At 41.3% G+C, this 25,235-nt stretch overlaps 1 protein-coding gene across 1 annotated transcript in view; it reads left to right on the top strand.

Annotated features, from left to right (window-relative positions):
• Positions 1 to 4,825: 4,825 nt before the first annotated feature.
• Positions 4,826 to 25,235, top strand: part of CASD1 (CAS1 domain sialic acid O acetyltransferase 1) — a 44,638-nt gene continuing 24,228 nt past the window's right edge. Inside the window, exons 1-7 of the mRNA XM_089533206.1 lie at positions 4,826 to 5,378; positions 16,281 to 16,377; positions 18,055 to 18,175; positions 19,823 to 19,873; positions 21,768 to 21,830; positions 23,892 to 23,936; positions 24,925 to 25,048. Coding sequence (XP_089389332.1) covers positions 5,243 to 5,378; positions 16,281 to 16,377; positions 18,055 to 18,175; positions 19,823 to 19,873; positions 21,768 to 21,830; positions 23,892 to 23,936; positions 24,925 to 25,048 — 637 coding nt within the window. The 5' untranslated portion in view covers positions 4,826 to 5,242. The remainder of the gene's footprint in view (positions 5,379 to 16,280; positions 16,378 to 18,054; positions 18,176 to 19,822; positions 19,874 to 21,767; positions 21,831 to 23,891; positions 23,937 to 24,924; positions 25,049 to 25,235) is intronic.

Raw genomic sequence — 25,235 nt, 5'->3', positions numbered from 1 at the left:
ATATACTGGTATATTTGTTAACAGAAGCACACAAATTTCTGCCAAGATCTTGAGTGTGACAGCTACTACTTCTTACTACTGCTATATCACAGCATAAAAACTGATAATATTAGCACTGTAGCAGACAAAACTATCCTATTTGGTTTATGTATATTTAGTGTGACAATTTAGATAAGTGATTCTCAATCTTGTCAGTCAAATCTGTTGGACCAAGTCTCAGAATCCCCAGCCAACGTGTCCAATGGTCAGGTATTCCAAAGAACTGGGTGATTAAACACTGAGAATCGCTATTTTAAAGGCTGTTTACATAAAGGCGTTATGGGCAATAATACCAAGGTAGCTACTGTGATACACATATGAATCACGTTTATTTGAATTTTCTTCAATAAACAGAGCTGCTTGGGGCAGGAAAAGTTAGCAAAGATATGATACCCTTTCTCAAATAGTAGTAAAACATGAAGTGCAGACACTCACCATAACAGACCACAAGAGGATTCCAAATATGCTGGTAACATTTTTGATCCCCATTAATAAATCAGTTGCAGTGACTGCAGACTCTAACCAAAGTGGGTGTTTAATAAAGCTCATGGGTTTTAACTCCCCATTCAAGAAAGGTAACATTACCAATTATCTGCTTTAGAACAGGGGTATATGATGTTGGGAAAAACAACCTGTCACTCCTCAAATAAAGTTAACAAAGTAGTTAAGTTCAGAAGGAAATTAAACCTGAGGAGGGGTGCTGGGAGTGGCAGATAATGCCATTGTCTCTGAGAAGCAGACCATCCTGTTAGTTCAACCTTGGCTTCAGTATCATACAACACTGGCTCCTACAAAAATGCTGCTACTATATTCCTATAGTAAGCTGCTGTGTGGCCACACTTTTGGTCATGAATGGTATCATTTCTGTGTTCATAAAAGAATAAGATTACCTGTGACAATGGCAATGTTTGTCTAAACAACAACAGCTTTTGACAGATTTCACAGAGACTAAAGCATTGCCTGCTATTTTAAAGTTCAATAAATTAACACGAGACAAGCACACCAAAAGCTTCCATGGTTGTATCTTCCATGTGACTTGATCAGGATGTTAAAGTTTAGCTAAGCAGCAATGTTTGCTTGTTTGCTGAATCTCAATTTCAACACCATAGTGGTTTGACAGCATCGTATTACTTCCTTCTCTTGTACGCAAGCTAGTCAATTGTTTTCCAGAATGCATTCTTTTTATATAAAATGAAAAAACAACCTACCACATCGAGCAAGGTTTACCTTGAAGAGTTATTCCATGTTGTCTGAAGTGCCATAACAGAATCATGGAATCATAGTACTGTTGTCCCTTCCGATTCATGGACTTGGAGCCTGCGGTTTCGCCCATTTGCGGACAGCAAGTGGGGAGGGACAAAATGGTATGCGTGCCTGAGGCACACATGCAGCAGCGCACCTGGGAGCGTGCCACCATTGAAATCAATGGCGACTTGAATATCAGCATTTTTCTGGATTTACGGGGGTCCAGAACGGATCCCCCATGAATCGGGAAGGAAGACTGTATTACCTTATCCCTGTGCAAATGATAGCAAGAGCTGCCAACAGGTTTTTTTCCCTTTTCTGGTTTATAAGGGTAACAGCAAGTTGCTTACCCGAGTGGTCATCTGTGCCTGCACACAAATGGACTCTGCACCTGCACAGAGATCGCCAGCAGAACTTTCTAGAGTGAAGTAGCTTGGCAAGAATACTCTGCCACCACCTACTGCGCATGCTCCAGCCTGCAAAGCTACCACCTTCTCCGTTTCCACATCTGCCATAAATAACACGGACCTGAAAGAGGGCAGGAAGGGTGGGTTGTGTGAGGACACAGATGACCATTCAAAGAACCACAGTTCCAGGTAAGCAACCTGTTCTTCATTGTGATTTCTGTGCCTCATACAAATGGATGACTCTAGGGCTTACCCATGGAAGGAGGATCAGGTCACTGGAGAACAGAAGGACAGCATAACCAAAGCTAGCATCCACTCAAGATTTACAATCCAAGTGGTAATGCTGAATAAAAGTAGAAAGTTGGGACAAAATGGCTTTAGATAAATCAGCAAAGGAGATTCAGTGAAGAGGCAATTGCTCTACTAGAGTGAGCCCGAAGGTTTGTTGGGCTTGGGCACTTCACCATTTTATAAGCCAAGCGAATAACCTCTACAATCCATTTGGAGAACCTTTGGGAAGACACCTTCTGACCTCTCCTGGTACCTCCATGGCAAATAAAGAGTCTTTTAGATATGCGAAATGAAGATATCCATTGGATATAAAAGGACAATGCCCCCATGAACATCCAAACAAATAGTGATTTCTCTACAGCAGACTACAGGTTAGGGTAAAATGTAGGCAACACAATGTCCTAGTTAAGGTGGCATTGGGATACTACCTTAGGTAGAAAAGGTATGTAGACAGATCTTGTAACACCTAAAAAAATCTAGAAGAAACCAAAAGCTACAAGTAAACACCAGCCATGTTGATACTTTAATGGCATTTTAATGGATATAATAAGCCTTAATTAACTTTCACCAAGGAACTGCAAATGTTTGTTTGATAATTGATACAATCTTCCTGACCATTATGGAAAGAGATCTTGGAGCACCTTTAAGACTCGCTGAAAGAAAGAAGTTGGTAGCATGAGCTTTTGTAGACTTGTCTACTTCCTCAAATGGTTTTGGCGACAGTCTGCTTCCTCCATCTATTTCTTAAATCTACTTCCTCAGGTGCATTAGGTAAAAAGGAAATGTCACAATTGGACTATGACTCTGGAGATTCCCTGCTTGAGCAGAAAGGTCACTGAGTGACTTTGGGCAAGTGACAGTCTCTCAGCCTCAGAGGCTGGTAGTGGCAACCCCCCTCTGAGGAAACTTCCAGGAAAACCCTATCAACCTAAGTCAGATATGACTTGAAGGTAACAACAATAGCCTCCAATTTTCACTTGGAGTATAACACTGAACAATGAGACCCAGTGGGGTGTAGTTGTTTGAACACTGGATTATGACTCTGGAGACCATGGTTTGAATCCCAGCTCAGCCATGTAATCCCACTGGGAGACCTTTGGCAAGTCACACTCTCTCAGCTTCAGAGGATGGCAATACCAAACCCTCTCTGAAGAAACCTGCCAAGAAAACCCTAGGACAAGTCAAAACTGACTTGGAGGCAGTTGTTATTGTGTGCCTTGAAGTTGTTTCTGACTTATGGCAAACCTAAGGGGAACCTCATCACAGGGTTTTTCTTGGCTAGTTTCTTCAGAGGCGGGTTGCCACTGCCATCCTCTGAGGCTGATAGTGTGGCCTGTTCAGGATCACTCAGTGAGTTTTTATGCTCAACTGGAGATTCAAACTCTGTTTTCCACTACACTGACTTAGAGGCAAACAACAAAGCTGTTTGACAGTGGAATACGCTGCCTTAAGAGTGATGGAGTCTCATTCTTTGGAGGTTTTTAAACAAGCTGCAAGGCTATCTGTGGAGAGTGCTTTGGTTGTGTATTCCTGCATGGCAGGGGGGTTGAACCGGATGGCCTTGAGGTCTCTTTCAACTCTATGATTCTGTGATTTCCACACACACAAACCCCACACTATTTGCTGCCCCTTCCAGGGTAACCACAAAGGACAAAGCACTACAAAATGTAGGACTTTAAAGAAAAAACGAGGACACTACCAACATAAAAGCCAAAAACATTCATAGAAATATAAATTCATGCTTCTGCCATGCTCAAAATGGAGGACATTTTGAAATTCCTCCTGGACAGAAGACTGAAATGTACGTCATGTCCTGGAAAAGGAGGACGTCTGATCATCCTGGCTGCTTCGCCAGAAGTAATGGTGAAAGTTGACTCTGGAGAACAGGGTTCGATTCCCAGCTCAGGAAATTCACGCTCCTTAGTCATGCTCAAAATGGAGTTGATTGTGGAGTTCCTCCTGGAGAGAAGGCTGATATGTAGGACATGTCCTGGGAAATGAGGATGTTTGGTCACCCTGGTGCCTTCACCACAAGGAGTGGTGAAAGCCGAGTCTGGAGACCAGGTTTCATTTCCCAGCTTGGCCATGGAAACCCACTTGGATAACCATTGGGCAGGTCACACTCTCTCAGCCTCAAGGGAAGGACGTGTCCTGGAAAAGGAGGACACCTGAGTCACCCTGGTGAAAGTCGTGGCGAAAGCTGACTCTGGAGACCAGGCTTGAATTCCCATGGAAACCCACTGGGGGCGACCTTTTGGGCCAGTCACACTCTCTCAGCCTGAAGGAAAGGCCACGTCCTGGAAATGGAGGACACCTGAGTCACCCTGGCCCCTTCACAACAAGCAGCTCAGCCATGGAAACCCACTTGGGTAACCATTGGGCAGGCCACACTCCCTCAGCCTCAAGGGAAAGGCACGTCCTGGAAAAGGAGGACATCTATAGTAGTGGAGGTGACTCTGGAACCCAGCTCGGCCATGGAAAGCCACTATGAAGCCCTGCTGCGCTGGGGCCAAGAAGAGAGGGGCCCTATAGAGCTCTGCTCCCTTTCAAGCTGTTTGGCGGAGAGCCAGGGAGTTAAACATAAACCTCACAGCAAGTTTTGTCCCTATAAAACCAGGAGGGAAGAAGGAAGTGGGAGAGAGGGAGACGAAAAGGCCTCCTTCTCCCTCAGGTTCCCCTTCCTCCTCCTCTCCCCACAACCGGCCAATTCCCGGGTGTTTCTTGCGAGGAGGCGAAAGCCCCTGATGGCGGAGGCGGAGGCGGCGGAGGAGGCAGGGCCAGGCCGAGGGGAGCCGCGGGGGGCGGTAGTGGGGCCGCCTTCGCCTCAGCAGCACCAGCAGCAGCACCGAGAGAGAGGCGGCCAGGAGGAGGAGGAGAAGGAGAAGGAGCGGGAGGAGGAGGGCGGTTCTCGGGGGCAGCCGCTGCCATTATTATTATCATTATCATCATTATTATCATCGCTATCCCCTTCTTCTTCTTCCTCCTCCTCTTCGCCGCCTGAGGGGCAACGGAGGCGCCCTGACGAGGAGGAGGAGGCGGCGGAGGGAGACTCGTCCCCGTCCTTCCCTCCGTGGCGCTGGTGGCGTCGCCGCCGCCGCCGCCGCCTCGGGCTCCTCTCCGCCGGGCCCCCTTCTCCTCCTCCTTCTCCTCCGCGCTGCCCCTCCGCCGCCGCCTCCTCCTCCGCCGCCTCCTCCTCCGCCTGGGGCTCCTGCAGCTGCTCCCGCCGCCTGGCCCTCTGCTGTTGTCATGGAGGAGCCAAGATGGCGGCCCTGGCCTACTCCTCGGGCATCAAGCGGGAGATCAACCACTACTTCAGCGTGAGGAGCGCCAAGGCCCTGGCCCTGGCCGCAGCCCTCCTCCTCGCCGCCTCCCACGCCCTCAGCTCCCGCCACCCAGGTCAGCGGAGGAGCCTCACGGATGGCAGCCCAACGGCCCCCGGGGGGACCAGGCTTTGGGGGACCGGGCTTTGGGGAATGGGGGCACAAGGGTTTCAGAGACATAAGGGCTTGGGGACACAAGGGTTTGGGGGACATAAGGGTTTGGGGAAAAGGGTTTTGAGGATGGGAACAAGGCTTTAGGGGACTCAAGGGTTTGGGGGAAAGGGTTTTGGGGATGGGGACACAAGGGTTTGGGGGAGGGATTTTGGTAGTGGGAGCAAGACCTTTGGGGGGCATAGGGTTTGGGGTCTGAGGGTAAGTGACAAGAGGGGTGCCTCCCCATTGGGGAAGGGGGTTTCTCAGACCCCAAAGAGGGCGATTGAAAGATGCTGCTGCTGCTGCTGCTGTGTACCTCAAAGTCTTTTTTAATCTTATTTTAACCCTATCATGGGGTTTTCTTGCCAGGTTTCTTCAGAGAGGCTTTTTGCCCTGGCCATCCTCTGAGAGAGTGTCACTTGCCAAAGGTCACCCAGTGGGTTTTTAATGCTCCTGTGTGGAATCTCCATTTCTCTTGTTGTTGTTGTTGTTGTTGTTGTTGTGTGTCTTGAAGTCATTTCCAACTTATTGTGACGCTAAGGTGAACCTACTGTATCCTGGGGTTTTCTTGGCAAGAGTTGTTCAGAGGAGGTTTGCCATTGCCTTCCCTGAGGCTGAGAGAGTGTGACTTCTTGCCCAAGTTCACCCACTGGGTTTCATGGCTGAGCTGGGAATTGAATCCTGGTCTCCAGCATCGTAGTGCAACACTCAAACCACTGCGCCACACTGGCTCTCATTCATCTATATGTGTGTGTATGTGTGTTGTTATGTGCCTCCAAGGCATTTCCAACTTATGACAACCCTAAGGTGAACTTATCATACAGTTTTCTTGGCTGAGAGAGTGTGACTTGCCCAAGGCCATGGCTAAACAGGGGTGTGACTCCTGGTCTCACAGTGTCCTAGTCATACACACAAATGACTATACCAGGTTCTTTCAGGGCCTTGGTGACCCCACATATTTATACTGCCATTGTTGCTGGCATTGTAAATGTAGTACCCATGGTGGCCATTGACATCCTCTGAGGCAGAGAGAGTGTCACCCAGTGGGTTTTTGTGTTCGAGTGGGGAGTTAAACCCTGATTTTCAGAGTCATAGTCCAATGCTCAAACCACTGACTTCCACACCACACTGGCTCTCTTCACCTGTGATACTAATGGATTCATTGGACGTTATCAGACAAGGGAAATTGGAAGTATAATCCAATGGCAGTCCGAACACAATCATGGGGTTTCATGTTATTGCATGTGAGGTGATCACACACAATTTCGAGCAATGGCAAGCTATTTTCAGGCAATGGGGAGTCAGTTCAAACGCAATTCAAATTCACAAATTTGCCAAACTAGTGAATTCACATGAATGCGTCCTGGTTCCACTTTCTTTTCATTCGAAATTAAGAGAAATCCCTCCTGTGTGATAAACTCCATTATCCACCCCCCAGAGACAGTTCCAATGAACTCAGAGCCAAAACACACTGCAGAAACAATCCCGTTTGAGACTGCTTTTTATCTCACAAAACTACAGTTCCCAGAATTCCCTAGCATTGAGCCAGGGCAGTTAATTTCTGGATTATTTCTGCAGTGTGTTTTGGCCCTCAGACCACACCTGTGGCTTGTTTTATTGCCCAGGTTTGGAGCTGCTGTTGAAACAAATTCCTGCTCCAATGTGTGTGAGAGCTAATTAGGAGTGTGCCATGTAAACAAGGCAAGTGCGTGGGAGGAAGAGGAGTAATTCCTGGCAGCAGGCTGGCGGCTGATATGCCAGGCAGATCCTGGGGATGGCAAGGTGAACCTGTGCCTAAGCATCCCAGCTGTGAGATCTTAAAAGAGATGGAAAAGATCTGGATGTCTTTCTTACTACGCCGCATGTAAAATGTTGGCTTGTAGCTGTGTTGGCTGTAAAATGAATTCCAAAATCCATATTGCTGCAAAATCCATACTATGGTGAGAGACCTGCCAAAAAGGCAAAAATCACAGGCACCTTTGTTGGGCAGTGCTGTTGTGTTGTGCCCTCAAGCCATTTCTGATTTACAGCTTTGCAAATCCTGAAGGAGTTTGCCTTTGCCATCCTCTGAGGTTGAAAGACTGTGACTTGCCCAAGGTCACTCAATGGGTGGGTTTCCATGGCTGAGCGGGGATTTCAATCCTGGTCTCACAGTATTTTAGTTCAACACACAAGTGAATATATCAGGTTGGTTCTGGCCAGTGGTGACCCCCCCCCCCAAATATTTACACTGCCATTGTTAATGTAATATCCATGGTGGCTGTAACATCTGCCCCAGTAGTATATCTAGATTGGAATCAGATTTCAATCTTCACCCACTTCCTTTTATTTGCAACATTTGAATTATTTGAATCCTGCTCTTCCTTTTTGAGGACATGGCTCAGTTATGAAATGATTTTATGAGAGCCTCCCAGTAAATGCCTAATATTTGAATACAGAATTTTGCATCTGATTTACTCACATCCAAATCTGTCTGTCTAGTCCTGACAAAGCATACTACTTTAAAAAGATGTAACCAGGATTGTGTGGTCAAGTGGGACTGAACAAGTGGCCTTTGAGATCTTAGGAACTTTCTGGTGCTTTTGTGGAGTGCAAAACTGGGAATGCAAGAACAGTAAGGAGCAACATTGTGCTGTATCCTGATTGTAACCCATAATTTTTCACATCTGTTATGTGGATATATAGGTGTTACTGCAGGCTATGCATTATGTAATGTGACTGTAGAGACATATGAATGTACTCAAATGTTAAATCTCATAGAGAATGCCTACAGTGATGCCATTCTAACGATATTTTCCTTATCTGTGATCCTTGGAGCTCCACACAAAATTATTCCCACTTCACCATTAAGTGGAATGTTTTGTACTACTCTGGAAGGAATGTTTGTCTTACAATTTCATGCCATTGGGGTTTTTACTGGATCACAGTGCATCTAAATTTCGAGGACTAGGAGTTATACTTTCCTCAGTCTACCTATCATCCTTACAGAAATAGAAAGGCCTGTGACACTTTAACGAATAACAGATTTATTATAGAAAAATCTGTCACAGACCAGAGTGTCTACTTCATCAGATACATGGTTACCCTCAATTTTGGCAAGAATATATACATGTGGCTGTAAAGTGGGGTGAAGGGTATGAAAAATGAAATGCAAAAAGTATAGTCTGCAACAATCACATTAAAGCTTAAATTTATGTTAAGCTGTGAAATAAACACAGTGATCATTCACAGCAGCAGTTGTGATTAACACCTGTAGTGGGATAAGAACGCATTATCTCAATTCAATCCAGAAGAATTTAACTCCCTGATAAATGGCAGTTTGGAAGTTTCACACTGAAATGCCTTTTGAAATGCCTTCTTTTTCTAGGATTGACCAATTTAAGTTCAGTAAGAGCTTAATGCCCTTGGCTCTGGTTTCTGAGTATTGTTCTTCCTGCATCTTGTCTGGATGTTCCCTTGGTAGAGACTGACCTATAAGGTGGAGAAAGTCAGTGCTGGGAGATGATAGTATAGATTAGGTTGGGAAAATGACACATGAATGAACTCTTGCCATTATGACTGATGAAGTACTGCTACCTGAGTGTTGTTGTTGTTAATTGCTCCCGAGTCGGCCCCAACTTATGGGGACCCTGTGGATGAGACATCTCCAAGACCCCCTATCCTCCATTGTTCTGGTTATGTCCTGCAAATTCATAACTGTGTCCTCTTAACTGAATCTATCCATCTAGCCTGTCATCTTCCTCTCTTTCTGTTGCCTTTCACCCTTCCCATCATCCTTTCTAGTGAGCCATACTTTCTCATGATATAACCAAAGTATGACAACCTCAGTTTCATCGTCTTTGCTTCCAGGGAGAGTCCAGCCCTGATCTGTTCAAGGACTGATTTGTTTGTTTTTCTGGCTGTCCATGGTATCCTCAGCACTCTTCTCCAGCACAACATCTCAAATGAGTTTATTTTCTTTCTGTTAGCTTTCTTCACTGTCCAGGTCTCACACCCATACATAGTAATGGGGAATACAGTGGCTTGGACAATTCAGACTTTAGGGCTCTTCCGTATAGCTTTACATGTCAGGATCTTGTCTAATTGTTTCATGACTGCCCTTCATGGCTACAATTCATATCTGGGCTTGTGGAGAGTCTACTTTTTATGTCTTTGTTGAGTAACCTGCTATTGCTAGTGAGTAAGATTCAGGGACTGTGGTACTCAAGGCTTGATACCAAGAATAATTGTCCATGATTGCTGTAGATTACTGGCAATACAGTGGAGTGGGTTTTAGCTGCAAGTGACCAGAGGTTTCCTGACATTTTCTCCTCTGAGTCTGTCCTGAGGCATATTATTTCTGGGTACCGGTCTGGTTTTATTGATCTCCTTTTTTACTTCATTGTGTGGGTGTTTGAGAGCTTGAAATGCCTTGCGATATGCTGTGAACATGTCTTCTGAACTGGAATAGACGTGATGGCGTATTATGTATGGTTACAGAAAAAATATGCTTCTGCCTTAAAAGTCATTACTACTAAATGCTGTTTAAAAGATAAATAACTTGTGTGTACAAATGCTTGAATTGAAACTCATTTAATAAAAAGAAAAGAAAAATAGCTAGGGAACTAGAGAAATCTTGAATGAAGCACTTCCATGGGGCTAAGGACCATAAATAAATTCTCTCCCCTCTAGATTGCATTCTGTGCAGCAGAAAAATAGAAGGAAGGGGAAAAGTTTATAACACATCTACACTGGCTGCTGAATTCGGGGCCAGTACAGAGCATTATGCCCAGACTGGCCCCAGACTGATGACAATGCCGACCACATGCACTGAGCCAAATACAGCACAATGCCACATTGTTGTGCACATGTGCCAGCTGGGCTGACATCGCATTAGCCCTGCTGGCCTGTCCTTCTCAGAGCTGCCTCTGCTGCAGCCTCACTGGCCAAGCAGGTCCCTGTAAGAGCCTGCCATCACTTCTCCTAAGGTCAGAACAGGGCACCCCATCATGTGATCAATCTTGTTCAGTGCAAGGTAAGGGAGATAGCACCATGTTTGCTGTCTGGACAACGGGATCAGACCAAATCAGATTTGATCCAGCTGTTCAAACAGCCAAGGGAACTAGAATAAACCTTTTAAACCGGATTTAACAGCCTAAAACGGCAGTCTTGCTGCAAATGTGGCCATACATCAACTGCTCAGATTGCATTGGGACCAGGTGAATGGTGTGTATCCTGAGTGTACACACAACGTCTAAATTTCCCTTATTCACCACCTTCTTCGCTCATAATCTGCAACTTGGCCTCTGTCCCCTCCCAAGCTGCTTTTTTAAAAAATGACAATGGTACAGTTAGCCCTCCTTAGCCACAGATTCTTTATCCTTGGATTCAAGCGTCCATGGCTTGAAAATATTAAAAAAAATATTTTAATTTTAAAAACCAAAGCTTGATTTTGCCATTTTATATAAGGGTCACAATTTTACTATGCCATTGTATTTAATGGGACTTGAGCATCCATCGATTTTGGTATCCGTGTGTGTGTGTGTCCTGGAACCAAACTCCAGCAGAGACCAAGGGCCCAGTGTACAACTAAATTAGATTCCCAGTTGTTAATCAGTAATGGAATTTAAGGTTACATTTTTTTCAATTGGTGAAAACAGCCATTTGTTTTTTTCTATCTAACTCCAAGAAATTAAGCATCTGAGAAGAGCAACAACTTACTGTATTTTCAGTTAAAGTTGTTTTCATATTTTATTCTATTAAGATGAAATTAATCATATTTTAAAACTACTGTCATGTAGTAATAATGTCCTTTCTGCTTTATATTTATTAATACATGCTGTGATTTTTTTCATAATATGCTTTTTAAAATTACATTGATATCACATTTCTCCTTAACAAGTTGGGATAGTTAAAAATCCTCCACCCACCAAAGATTTTATGTACATAGAGCAGAGTGTGGATGTCTACATAATGAAAATCTTTTCCACTGGTTACTTTGGTGTCACCTTGAGTTCAATTCCTTGGAAAGAAAGTGGGAAATTCAATGAACCAATAAATATTGGACAGCATTGTTGATGACTCTTTTGATATCGGTTTAAAGGAAATCTGGGCTGAATCTACACTGCAGAAATAATGCAGTTTGATACCACTTTAAATGCCATGGCTCAATGCTATGCAGTTCTGGGATTTGCAGCTTTGAGGGATACAGTATTTACCTTTCTTTTCAAAGAGATCTGGTGCCACAACAAACTACAAACCCCAGGATCCCATTGCATGGAGCCATGGCAGTTAAAGCGGTGTCAAACTGCATTATTTCTGCAGTTTAAGATACAGCCCTAGATAACTGAATTTATTTACAGAGGGAGGTTCCTGAGGGGAAGCTGGCCTGATAGGACAACCATTAACAAAGTGAAGCTCATGTAGTACAGTAGTATTGTTATTTCTCAGGGTTTTGAGGCTTTTCCATTTGTATAGAGAAACATCCAGAAAGATTGTACATCCAAACCTGATTCACAAAATCAGTTATTTTTGGCTCTAGAAAGCTTCCATTTTCTGACTGAACTTTTTCAGATCTCAGAGGTTAGTCCTGTCCATGTCTATTCAGAGGTAACTCCCACAGTACTAAATTTGTACAGAGATATAGCATTAGCTCCACATTTCTTCTGTGCTATCTACAATAGTATTTTAGTTTTACAAGCAAATGTTGGGCTTAAACCAGTTTACAGTAGTTATTTAACTGAGGTGTATGCTGTTGCAGGTCAGAGAATCAGGCTGGTAACTGGATGGAAAGGGCTTGTTCCTTTTTTGAAAATGTGCAACAATTGCAGATCCATGGTCCTGAGACTGAATGATACAATACTTCCTTGTGTGTGTGATCAGAATTTGCAGTCTTAGGTGTTTTCCTGATGAAAACAATTTCACATCAAAAGATGTAGCTAATTTTTTTTAAAGCAAACATTCTCTTATTTGCTTTATCCCCGTATCAAACGGTAGATTCATTTATTTAAAGTGGTATTACTCCATTCTTCAGTGAAAACACTTAACAGATCAGATAGTGTCCCTGCATTTGTCTAAATGACACATGCAAAAACATGTCTCCCTCTACTTTGGTCCAATCCAGTTTGAGACTGTTTTAACTGCCCTGGCTCAATGTTAAGATATTCTGGGAACTGTAGTTTTGTGAGACATTTTGCCTTCTCTGTCAGAGAGCTCTGGTGCCACAATAAACTACAATTCCTAGGATTCCCTAGCACTGAGCCAGGGCAATTAAAGCGGCCTCAAACTGAATTATTTCTGCAGTGTGTTTTGGACCTTTGTGTCCTGACGAAGTAGCTACTTTGAGATAGCAGTTGAGGAAGAATCAATGCATGCTGAAACAACACATTATGCACCCAAATCAAGATTAATTAGAATAACAACATTGTTTGATCGCCATAGGCCAGCATTCATTCACCATTTTTTAATCACTCTTATCTTTGAAGTTCTTCAGTAAGGTTCTGTTTTTTTATGTTCTTAGAAGTAAATAGCTTTTTTATTATCTGTAATTGTTCTTGGCTTCTTTATCTAACCACAGTATACATTATTAACATAGCAGTTAAATGCAGAACACATATTTATAAATACAAATACTTTCTCATAGCAAATAAAACTTAAGGGTAAAGTTTTGACAGTAGGACACTACCTCAGGATTTTTTAATCCTTATTTTTTCCCCTCACATTTTATTATTGTATAGAATTATGCAACTTTTAAAAATACATAACATGTTTCTTTCTTAGCCCTGCAGAGTCAATGTACATCAATCAATCAATTTCTCTATAGCCAGTCTTTTCTGAAGAATAGGACTCAAGGTAGTTTACAGAATAACTATTAGAGCCAGACAGTTATGGAATAATAGAATCATAGAGTTGGAAGGAACCACAAGGGCCATCCAGTCCAACCCCTCTGTCATGCAGGAACTCACAATCAAAGTATCGCCAACAGTTGGCCACCCAGCCTCTGCTTAAATACCTCCAAAGAAGGAGACTCCCCCAGTCTTTGAGAGAGTATGTTCCACTGTTGAACAGCCCTTACTGTCAGGAAGTTCCTGCCAATGTTGAGGTGGAATCTCTTTTCCTGGAGCTTGCATCCATTGTTCCGGGTCCTGTTCCCTGGAGCAGCCGAAAAGCTTGCTCCATCCTCAATATAACACCCCTTCAAATATTTAAACATTTACTCCCATTAAAATCAGTGGAGTTTAAATTAATTTCAACCTATTTGTTGGACATATTTCAGAGAGAATAAAGCATGATTAATTTAGGAGATTGTCGCACTACATTCCTAAAGCGTTGCTATTCCACTTTAACTGCTCTGGCTGCCTCCTCTTGCCATTTAGGAAGGGGCATTTAGCCTATTCAGCCAGAAATCTCTTAGGCCTCACTGGACTACAAACCCCAGAATGCAACAGGAGGCAGCCAGAGCAGTTAAAGTGGAATAGCAATGCTTTAAGAGTGTAGTGCGATAATTTCCTTAGAAAGTAATCCTAACTAATAAAAAAAAGTAGGGGCCAACCATAGGCCAAGTGAAGCTATGTTGAATCCAGATCCCTCTAATTGTAGGAATGATGGAAATGGCTTGGAAATGGCTTAATTTTGTGCCCACGTTGTGACTGTGTCCCCCCTGGGCTTGAGTTGGTTTACATCTGTTTTAGTCCTCATCATAAATCTTAGGGTATATCCTTGGGAGTTCTGTGTGTTCATAGAGTCTTGGGTAAGCAGTGGCTGGCCATCTCTTTTCAGTGTGGAAATATGTTCCATATAGATAGATACCAATGCCCTTCATGTGTTCCCATTTGCTTCTGGACCATAACAATCCATCTCTCTGTCAGTGCTCTACCCATCCCATCATGATCAAGCCTCTTCACTAGATAACAGCTGTTCTTCAAATGAATCCTACTCAGGACGTATTCTCTTACCCACACTATTAATTTTCAGTTAAATTAGAAGCTGGGCAAGAGCAGGGCAAGCATATCAAAACTGTTGCAAGAGCTTGTGTTTCACATGGTTGCTAGGCAAATGCCCTTTGTTAATTTTGTAGAGTTAGCTTTCTTTCACACTTCATGCCACAGGGCAGAGCAAAAGTAATACAGCTGTCTGCTTCTGTTAGCATTCCCTGAGCAATGTCTTCCTGGCTTTGTTGCACCTAAATGAAAGTGTGAACTTTGATGTCATGGCAATTTTATATTTGTTGTCAAACCAGTCTGCCCTAGTTATCAAACTGCAAAGCAAATTCCTTTTTTGACTGTAATGAGCATGTTTTGATTAAATACAGTAGGGTTTATCATTGTGAAATGGAAAAACTCTTACCCAGTTTGTTTTTAAACTGAAAAAATTATAAATATTTGTAATATAGTTATGAGGTAAGTGTGTGTGTGTGTGTGTGTGTGTATGGCATTAAAGGCCTAATGGGAAGCAGTGCTGGTAGGAAATCTTGTGGCACTTAAAAGACCCAACAGCAAGCCTTCTAAATTTAGAAAAATCATGGTAATTCTTGTCATAGCAGACTGGAATTTTGCTGATTTGACTATAAATGAAAGCAGATTTCATCCAGTAATCTAGAATAAGGACTGTCAAACTTCCTGAAACAAGAATTTTAAATTTCTTTAAATATAAGCTTGGCTAGTGGTTTCCTCCCCCAGATGTAACAGGTTCTAGCAGAGTAACTTTGTTATTTTTGTTATAGCAAAAAATATATATCTTGTGGCACCTAAAAGATTAATACATTTGCTCCTAAAACTAATTCCTAGCCCCAGCTAAAATAAAACAATTGAAACAAATGCTGACTGGCAAATCAAAGTTTATGTAAATCTTGGTTAAATGGATTTACAGTCGTTTCTGGCTTATGGCTACCCTAAGGGAACCCTATAATGGGGTTTTCTTTGCAAGTTTCTTTAGAAGAGAGTTGTCATTGCCATCATCTGAGGCTGAGAGAGCGTGACTTTCCCAAGGTCACTCAGTGGGTCTCATGACCAAGCTGAGAATCAAACCAGAACCATAGGAGTTTGTCACACAGCTAAAAATCCTGGGTTTGAATCTTCTTCCAGGATGCAGCCGAGTATTATTGCTCGCATTTTGTCACTGATGCCGCCTCCCTCCTAAAACCCGTTTAAATCCCAACTCACAACTACGCTCAGCTGTCCAATTTGCAAAGTTTGGAGGTTTCCAGCTTTGCAAATTGGCCAGCTGAGCATGGCTGGGAGTCGGGATTTAGGCATCAGTGGCAAAATGCAAGCAATAGTACCCAGCTGCATCCCGGAAGAAGATTCAAACTGGGAAAGGTAAGCTGGTATTTTTAGCTGTGTGAAAAATTCACTCAAACCACTACATCAAACTGGATTTACCATAGATTGGACTATTATACCACAGTTGTGCTATAATAAATGTTAGTATTTAAGGTGCCAGATTTTTTGTTCCTTTCCTTTAGATGTTTTCACACAGATTTTACAAATCCAGGATATATAGATTATAAATTTCTTAGTTTCTAATTCTTCCCTTTTTGGTGAACAACAAAAACAACAGGATTAATTGACTACCCAAGTGAAAAAAACTAGAAATAGTTTGTGGATTTGGAAGTAAAGTAAAACAACTGAAATGAGTGTCTTCTTTAAAATGCTGTTTTTACTACTATACAGAAGAATACGTACTGGTGTATGAATAATGGACACTTAGAGGTGTATAGCAAATTATTTTTTCAGTGAGACTTGTGAATAAAAGGGTTGACTAAAAGTTAATGAATGATGCTACAGTCCCTGTTTTAGGACTGTTGTATAATCTCTCACCTCTTTTTTCTTCCTCCTCCCTTTTAAAGGTGGTGATGGTTGTGAATACCTTCTGTCTAGTGGAAGATTTCTTGGGGAGAAAATATGGCAGCCTCACAGCTGTATGATGCATAAATATAAACAGAGGTAAGGTAAAACACTTAGCTGTAAGGCTTTATCTTATGAGATCTTTATATCATTAGACATTTACTGGGAAATTCAGAGCGAACATAATAACACTGTGTTTGTGCTGTTAATGCATGGTGCTTCAATCTCTGTTTATAGCTGTCAGTTACTAGCACAATTGAAGTAAACACTAATATAGGCTAACAATTTATGCCTGTGTATCTCTCTTTTTTTTTCTTTTTCTTTTGTGTGTGTGTGTGAAAGGGGTCATTGTGAGGGATGAATTTACTACCTCACTATGACTGAAAATGCCTCAAAACCTACCTTTTCATACTTTCTCCCTTCCACAGCTATTTATTGGTTAGTGGAGAATGGGGGTGGGGTTGAAAGAAGATCCAGCTACGTGCTTGTAATTGGATGCATGGTGATGAAGCCATCCTCCAACACTTTCAAGCAGTCCCTTGGAGGTCATGAAGGATAACACTGTCACTGTTTTGACCAGCTATTTGCTCCTCTACTAGCCCACTCTCCATTGACCATTAAATAGCCATAGTGGTGCAAGTATGATAAAGATGGATTTTAAGGCTGCGGAGACAAAACATAGTTCCACTTGGGAGGAATTTTATCTACTGTCTCCCAGTACAAGATCCCTGTCACGATTTTGCTTAATATGAAGAATAAGAACAGCTCTCGTTGTCAACTGATGTTTAAGTCAACCTTGTAAAAGTATTCAGCCCAGTTCTGTCAACTTGATTCACTAGATATTCCTCCCACATCCTTAATACACAAAAAAGGCAGTGCTGCATTAAGACACATTGGAAAAACAAATACTTTTTTTTGTACTACTGTTTCAAAATTTTAGTGAATATGCCCGTTGTCTGAGGAATTCTGGGAGCTTTTCTATCTCTATCAGTGAGCTTTCTTGTACACCTTGGTGCCATTAAGGGAATAGGAGGAAGTAAGACTGTCCACATCATCCCACCTCCAACAGTTTAAATCACAGACTTTATTAGTAGCTATAGAGTTTTTCACATTCAGCATTCGTACACTGTATACAGATTGCTGGTGCATACTCTGGTATAGTTTTTCACATGTAATGGTGCATAGAAGTGTTCATGCAGTAATTTCTGGGCTTGTGTTGCTGTTAAGGTAGTCAAGCACAACCTTATGTACACACACATTAGCCTCAAATTTTTCTAAGGCATCTCCTTAGGAACAAAAAAGCTGTAGGTTCAGCAGCTCTGTTCAGCCATTCTTACAAACATACATATTCATTCTTCTGAGGTACAGATGTAAATTTGATCTGCCTTCTGAATTTATAAGGTTTCTTTTACCTTGGTAAAAATCAGTAATGAACACAGGTACAGAGATTCTCATGAAGACTTGAATACTTGTATAGACGGTAATAACATATGAACACTGTTAGCGTCTTAATTCTAAATACAGCATTGCATTAACTGGACCTTCAGAGTAAATCAATTTGGGATTGTGGCATTTTGTGAAGAATTAATTCTTCAATCTTCAGTGGAGTGAATTGTATATGTACTTTGAATTAACTAAGACTGCTGTATATTATACGTGTGTGTGTGTGTGTGTGTGTGTGTGAGAGAGAGAGAGAGAGAGAGACCAATGACATTTGCTCTCTGATACTTTTCATGTTTGGTGGGTTTTTTATTTCTTTTCCATTTTCTTTTACAGTGAAGCAAAAGACTGTCTCAGAGGCCAGCATATTACATTTATAGGTGATTCTAGGATTCGTCAGCTGTTTTACTCATTTGTAAAGCTCATAAACCCCCAAATTAAAGAAGAGGGAAACAAGGTATGCTTTTCAATATTTAGCCCTCAGTGTTACTTTTTAATACATGTTATTACAGAGAAGCTACAGAGTTTGTAAGAGTATGGTTGCAAGGGCATTTCTATGTAAAATTTATTAGCCTCCTTCAGATGCTGTGTTCCTAGCCGAGAACAGCATTCCTTAATTGGGAATGCATTGTACGCCCCAACATGCTTCCCTCCCTATGAGACTTCCTGGTGCATTTAAACCACAGTTTTTCATGATTTTCAAACTAGATGATTTGAGCATTCCCTCCAAACTAACACTGTAAACCATAATTTGCTTGTTAATTGTAGTCCTGGTTTATAAGGAATGTCTAAACCACACTTGCTGGTTTAGATATCTGTATAGTACGACGGTTAAGCTGGATAAATGAGAGGTGAGGGGAAAGGGAGGCAGCAGTGCATGAGCACACTGTTGTTCATTGGACCAAGAAGGTGATAGCTGAACCAAGCTAAAGAATGTGGTTGTGTCAGAAAGAGAAATAATCAGGAAGTCAATTTTAGAAAAAAGAACTTACAGCTTAAAATACCTTTGGTAGATCTGGGAGCTATTTTTACCTTCTTCCAGACTTCAGTGGTTCACATTAATCATTTTTAATACAATACCCTCCTCCAGAAAAAATAGTTGTGTAAAATGACTAGTCCTATCTACTGAAGCCTTGGGGAGTACAATTTGCTTTTTAAAGGTTATTGTATTCCCGTTACTTGTTTTTGACCCCAGAATAGTTTTTTTTTAAATGAAAGCACCCAGTCACCTTCAGGACACTTCCTGCTAAAATAAAATAGACACTTCAGTCCTAAAACAGGTCCCAGAACCCACAAATAACCTTTAAATGGCCAATCATGTTCTATCGTAGAAGCATTGAGGGAATAGTTGGCCATCTTATGCTGGTCTTTTGTTGGTTTTTGGCTGTGGGATGCTCACACTCCCCATCATTTAAGCTTTTCATCAGTGCTAGACTATTGGAACTGATAAATGAAAATATCTCCGTATGGAGAAGGAAGATAAAGCCAGTAACCAAAAGTAACCTCAAAGGTTACTACATCATTAATTTCAGCTGGTGAGAACACTTTTATTGTGGACTCTAGTTCTGGTATGTGGGGAAGAAGGCTTTTATAGTGTACTCTTGTATTGTTGAATAGAGGGACAGTAGAAGTTCCTTGACATGGACTAACCCTTTAGTAGAAGGATCTAGCAACCATGTCTGCTACTTGACCAAAACAGTACTTATGTAAAAACATTGAAATAACAAGTGTATTTCCCTGAAACATTCCTGACTTTAAATATCAACCACAGGGGGCCTCAGTTACTTCTGGGAACACAATCAGTGGGAAAGATTTTCTTAAACCCATTATTTCTTCATTGCACCTTGATGAAAAATGTTCCTGCTGTGGTTATTGTTGGAGAAGTAGCTGGCATGGGTACCAATAGCAATTGTACATTCTGTTGCAGACAGCAACTGAGAAGGGCAACTTTCACCCATACTAAGGTACAACAGGAGAGAGTTAGAAAACCTGTGTGCACCCTGAACCTTTGCTCTTTAAAGTACAACCCACACACAGCCAAATCACATAGTTAATGGATTTCTGCAGAGTAATATTATTCATAGTTGTTGTTTTCATTTTAAAGCATGGAAACATTCACTTTGAAGACAAATCTTCATCTTCTTCACTTAAAGTGGTAAGTATTTCAAGTTTGCTTCTAAACGATAATGAAGAAATGTAGTTGATGAAATTGATGTATCATATATACCCAAGTATAAGTTGAGACATTTATCCCCAAAAAGTGACTCAAAGAACCTGGGTCAACTTATATATGGGACAATACGGTAATAGACTTGCCCCTCAAGCATCTTCCTCAACGTGGCTGTCTCCTGAAGGGACAGCTGGGCTGAGGAAAGGCTTGGGAGGCAAATGTTTGCTTCCCCCTCCTTCATCAGCCCAGATGTCCTCCGAAGGGACAGCCGGGCTGAGGAAAGGCTTGGGAGGCAAACGTTTGCTTCCCTCTCCTTCCTCAGCCCAGCTGTCCTCTTGGTGTTCTCCGAAGGGACAGCTTGGCTGCAGAAAGGGAGGAAGGGATACCATCATCACATCCATGAGTCATATCACAATCCCTAATTTTGGCCCCAAAACTTCCCCTTGACTTATACATAATGTCGACTTATAGTTGAGTATATACGGTACTTGAGTAGACTCATTGAACCCAAGTGGTTTATGCAAATACTGAATTATTATTCAGTATTATTATTCCACAGTTCATCCATACAGGGATTTAGGATTTAGGCCCTGGGGTTTATGCAATCATGAAGTATAATGGCTATATCCATTCCTACAGATTGGTTTTGTTTTTGTTTTTGTTTTTGGCTGTATTCTTGTCTCTGGATGATAGTGAAGATATATACTTACTTGTAAGTCTTGAGTTAACTTCTGTTTCTTAGCTGTTTAATTATACTGCTTCCCATTGAACCTGTTCACCCTTTCCTGTGTAGGAGATGCATAATTCAAGCACAGAAATGGGCAGGTACCGAAGGCCTGAGGGTTTGCACTTCCATCTAGGTTGATAACTGGGGGATGCTCATTGATCCATCATTGTCAGTGGAGATACAAATGGCCTCCACAGCCCATTGCACGTCTTACTAGCTCAGATTTATATATCAGTTCTACGTGGATAGGGATAGCCTTCTTTTTTTTTATTTTATTCATCCATGTCCTGTTAACCTCCTGTTTGGACTACTATGCATCCTATGTTGTCCCATCTGTCTTTTTTGAAAGACCACCCCATGTACAAATAAAACCCAAATTCTTCAGCTATGGGTTTGAGATTACTAATAGGATTGGTTGAGATGACCACACAACACATCTTTCACTGACTTCCAGACCATATTTAGACACATTTCAAGGTGCTACTTTTGACCTTTAAGGCCTTTCTTGGCTTGCAGCCAATGTACTTAAAATACCATCCCACCACATATATAGAAACCTTAAGATTTTTAGAGGCTTTCCTTCACACGCCCCCAGCAAATGAGTCGTAGCAGTTTGCTACATAAAAGAGGTTCAACTTTTGTCATGATGTCCTACTTTTGTCATTTTGTCAGGCAAAGATTTTTTCTTTTTCTTAGAGCTTTTAGTTTTGACGTGGGACAGACTGCCAAGAAATGGTGGTGTACACGGGGCGTCGCCATTGTTACGTCGCCGCCACATAGTAGGGTTGCGGGGTGTGCAGTCACTCCGCCCCTGGGCAACCCTACTACGTGTCCAGGCAGGGATCAGGCTTTATTTTTTGCTTTAAGCTGGTTTTATTCTATGGCCGTTTTATTGTTACAGAAACTTAAAGTATGCTTTTCTTTTTCTGAGCCTATCTGAGAACCCTGCTTATAAATAAATAAATATGAACAATTACTATCCAGAACAGGCCAGGAATACATTCATTGGTTCTTCACTTTAACAACTAAGTGAATTAAGTTCAGCTCCATGATCCAGTGCAATGTGGAATAAGTAGAAGACAAAAAAAAAAAGTTGCTGTTTATGAGATCAGTTTTGTGATTACTGGCTAATAAACCTGTCCTTCCCTTAAGGATTTTCTGTGGTATCCAGAAGTCAATGGCTCTATGAAGCAGTGTATCAAGTCTTGGATTGAAGTGAGTTGTACAGATAATGTCTCAATAATAACATAATAAGGCACTAGGAAAGTTTTGAGGAATTTTCAAACCCTGAGGCTAATTATAGTGTAGTATAAATCAACTGCATTTCAGCCCTTGCTATGTATGTTTGGCTTTTTAAAAATAGCTGCACTATAACTCTGGTTTGTACACTTATTTATTTTTAAAATACACATTGGCTCCATCTGATGTGAATTCAAACTGTGAAGAGGATGGTAGCCAAAACAGAGCTAATGACAAATAAGACACTATTTAGTTAGTTATTTCCTGCCTTTCTAGTGAGAGGAGCTCACTCTGTCATGTGGTTCTTGGGTCTGGAACTGATGACCATGCAGTTGTCAGTCAGTATCTTAACCACTGAGCCACTATGTCTCTAATTGGGACCAAATTCTGCAAAAGAGCCCAGTGAGGACTGAGCATGTCCAGTGGCCACATAATTCAAGCAAGAGTGGGAAATAAAGCAGAGTTGGACTTCACATGGACTACCTACCGTCACTTTCATTGGCAATGAAAATGAAATAAAACAAGGAGGATTGCATTTAGTGGTCTCTTCCACTGAAAAAAAATGGCCTTGCTTGGAAAGGGAGGGATTTAAAACAAACAGAGAGTGGAATCTAGTCACTTGTGGCTTTGATTTTGTCATTTTTAAGGTTCTGGAGTGAATGTAGCCCAGTGGGTCCTGGGAGCACAATATTGGGCATCAAACCATCCACATTTGCCCATTCTTATAATAAAGGAAATGCAGGAGCTATATTTATGTGTGAAAGTGTGAGAATGAAATGAAATGTAATGCAGTAGGACATCTTGGAAAACACTACAACTAACTAATTGGAATCTCGAACATGAGCATTTCATATGGCAACATTTGTCTAATCCTCTAGTCTGGGTCCAATTGTACTTCCAATTAGTAAGTAATCCCTTACTTAAATAGACTCACTACATCAGTAGAAACTTGGTGAGTTAATCCTTACACATGTTCCACTGGTTTGGGTTGTCTCTAACTGGGATTAGCAACTGAATTTAAGTTTATTACTGTATCTTTTAGGGCAATGTTGTACTTAATAGGAGTGAACAAACAGAATCTTTTTTAAAGGGATTTATCATTTGCCAGGTGCTTTGCATAGTGAAAATTGCAGATGTTTGGTACATTGTATGCTTGAAATTAAATAACTGAAGGAGCATTGACCCATGTTCCCTGCAATTGTAATGATGGGTTTCATTTAATTTCATTCAATTCTAGATTTTGCTCAAATAGAAAATAGTTCCATAATTACCTTTGTACAGCAGTGCTTCTACCACATAATGTGGGAAGTGTGTTGAAATCTATTCATCACCCTGTGAAATTAAATATTCTTAAAAATATATATACATCTGGGACAAGAGTCTAGAGCAGGAATGGGCACAGGGGTGGGGACTATTTAATCTCCCAGCATCTATTCAGTGAGCTGTATCAGCAAATTTTAGCATACCCAAATGTCACTTCTAACTGCCTTTTTGGTTGATATTCAGCCAATTCTTTTATCTTTTTGGTGTTTGTTTGTTTGTTTGTTTTTGAAGCTTTGCAGGATTAGGGTAAGAAATGCTGCATTTTTAAGGCAGTTTTGGACAAAACCCCCTTTTAAACAATTGAGGGAGGTGGGTCTGGTGGCTGGAAAGGTCTTCTGTGGGATCCAAAATACCACACCTAGGGGTCCCAAGGACCATATGCAGCCAATGGACAACATTTTGCCCATCCCTGATTTAAAGAAAATGTGTGTGTTAGCCAGTTGATGAGTGAGCAGTAGCTAATTTTATCTGGGCAAAGTCCAGTCTTATAATAAATAAATACAGCTATTTTGAAAAGACACCTCATAGCTTCAACTTGTTAGAAAGCAACAATGACACATTTTATATGTAAATTGAAGCATGGTCTTCAGGAGGTTTTCCTTAAATGTAGTTAATTTAATGCCTTAGAAAAATGTAGACAAATTTGTGAGTATTTATTACAGAACAAATCTAATTGTTTATATTCTTTATGACAGCCTTTTCTTTGTATCATAGGGTCCTTCTCCAAAGCCGGACATAATTGTAGCAGGAGCTGCTACGGTAAGTTGTTTTTGTTCTAGCCACTGTAATAAAAACGTGACAGTATGGACAGTAGTCTTCTATTTCAGGTCTTTCAAATTCTGTATCATTCTCTGTTTCTACTGCCAGTTTCCCTTAACTTCTTTATTTTAAGCCTCACAGACAACTAGTGTTATTAGACAGGATGTAAATATAGTTAATATAGGGGTGAAGCAGACGGCTCACCCTGATCGCCAGAGAGCTGTGGCAACCAGTCATGAGGGTGCCTGCTGCCATGGTCCTGAATGGGCATGAAAAGCAGCGTGGTCTCCATGTAACTTCAGAATGATCCAGGGGCGTGCATCATGTGCACGCCTCTGCTCCCAGATTGGCCCAACAGCAGCCCCTTTGGGTTGTCTGTTTGAGGCCATACTTAAATATAAATCAATAATGTTCCCTGTTTCTGTCTTGTAACTGACCAATCTGAACTTTCCCCCACATAACTTTTCCTGTCATTTTCTGCATTACTGCTCATCCTAGAATAGGATTGGATTAATGGGTGTAGATGCCTTTGGCATGCAATATAGTTATTTCCTGATAGAATTAAAATTTACAAGGACGATTTATAGAGACATTGCCATGTGATACATTTATCATTTGACATTTCAAGAAAGCTAACAAAGGGGGAGTAGATAATGTTTAGGTACAGTGATAGTATTATATGTCAATACTGATAATATTTTAAATAGTCAGAAACACTAGTCAGTCAGTTGTACTGTTGAGCAGTATCTTACACTAGTATTTTCAGTTTTTATTGAGTTCAGTATCCTCAAACATTTATCTGCTTCAACTGTTCTTTTTATTTTATTAATTTTATTTATTTTAAGCATATATTAATTATTTTTCAATAAGTAGTTCTTCATGTTTCTGAAACAGCAATTATGATTTGTATATAAACAATTAATCATTCTGACTATATTGACTATGAGTCTTAAGTGCTGATGTTTCCCTTTTGACATTCTTTTGATAGTGGTCTATCAAAATTCACAATGGCAGCAATGAAGCACTCACACAGTATAAAATCAATATCACATCCATTGCACCTCTTCTGGAAAATCTGGCAAAGTCAAGCAATGTCTACTGGGTCTTACAAGGTAAAATAATGTACAAGGCAATGCTTTGCTATGGAACATGGTGGATAAATTAATCAGTTGAGCATATAAGTCATGCTTGCAGCTCCAATTTGAAACTGAATTCTGTACCAGCTTTTTGTCCTTGAATAAATTCCAGGAACAGCTGTGGAAGTTTGTCTTGCACTCCGTTTCCCACCTTTTGCATTCC

This window comes from Sceloporus occidentalis, unplaced genomic scaffold, assembly GCF_023333645.1.
Source record: "Sceloporus occidentalis isolate IW3139 unplaced genomic scaffold, rSceOcc1.0.p SCAF_7, whole genome shotgun sequence".
NCBI classification, from domain to species: Eukaryota; Metazoa; Chordata; class Lepidosauria; order Squamata; family Phrynosomatidae; genus Sceloporus; species Sceloporus occidentalis.
The sequence above is the reverse complement of the archived record's forward strand: the minus strand, read 5'-3'. Positions and strand labels throughout refer to the sequence as shown.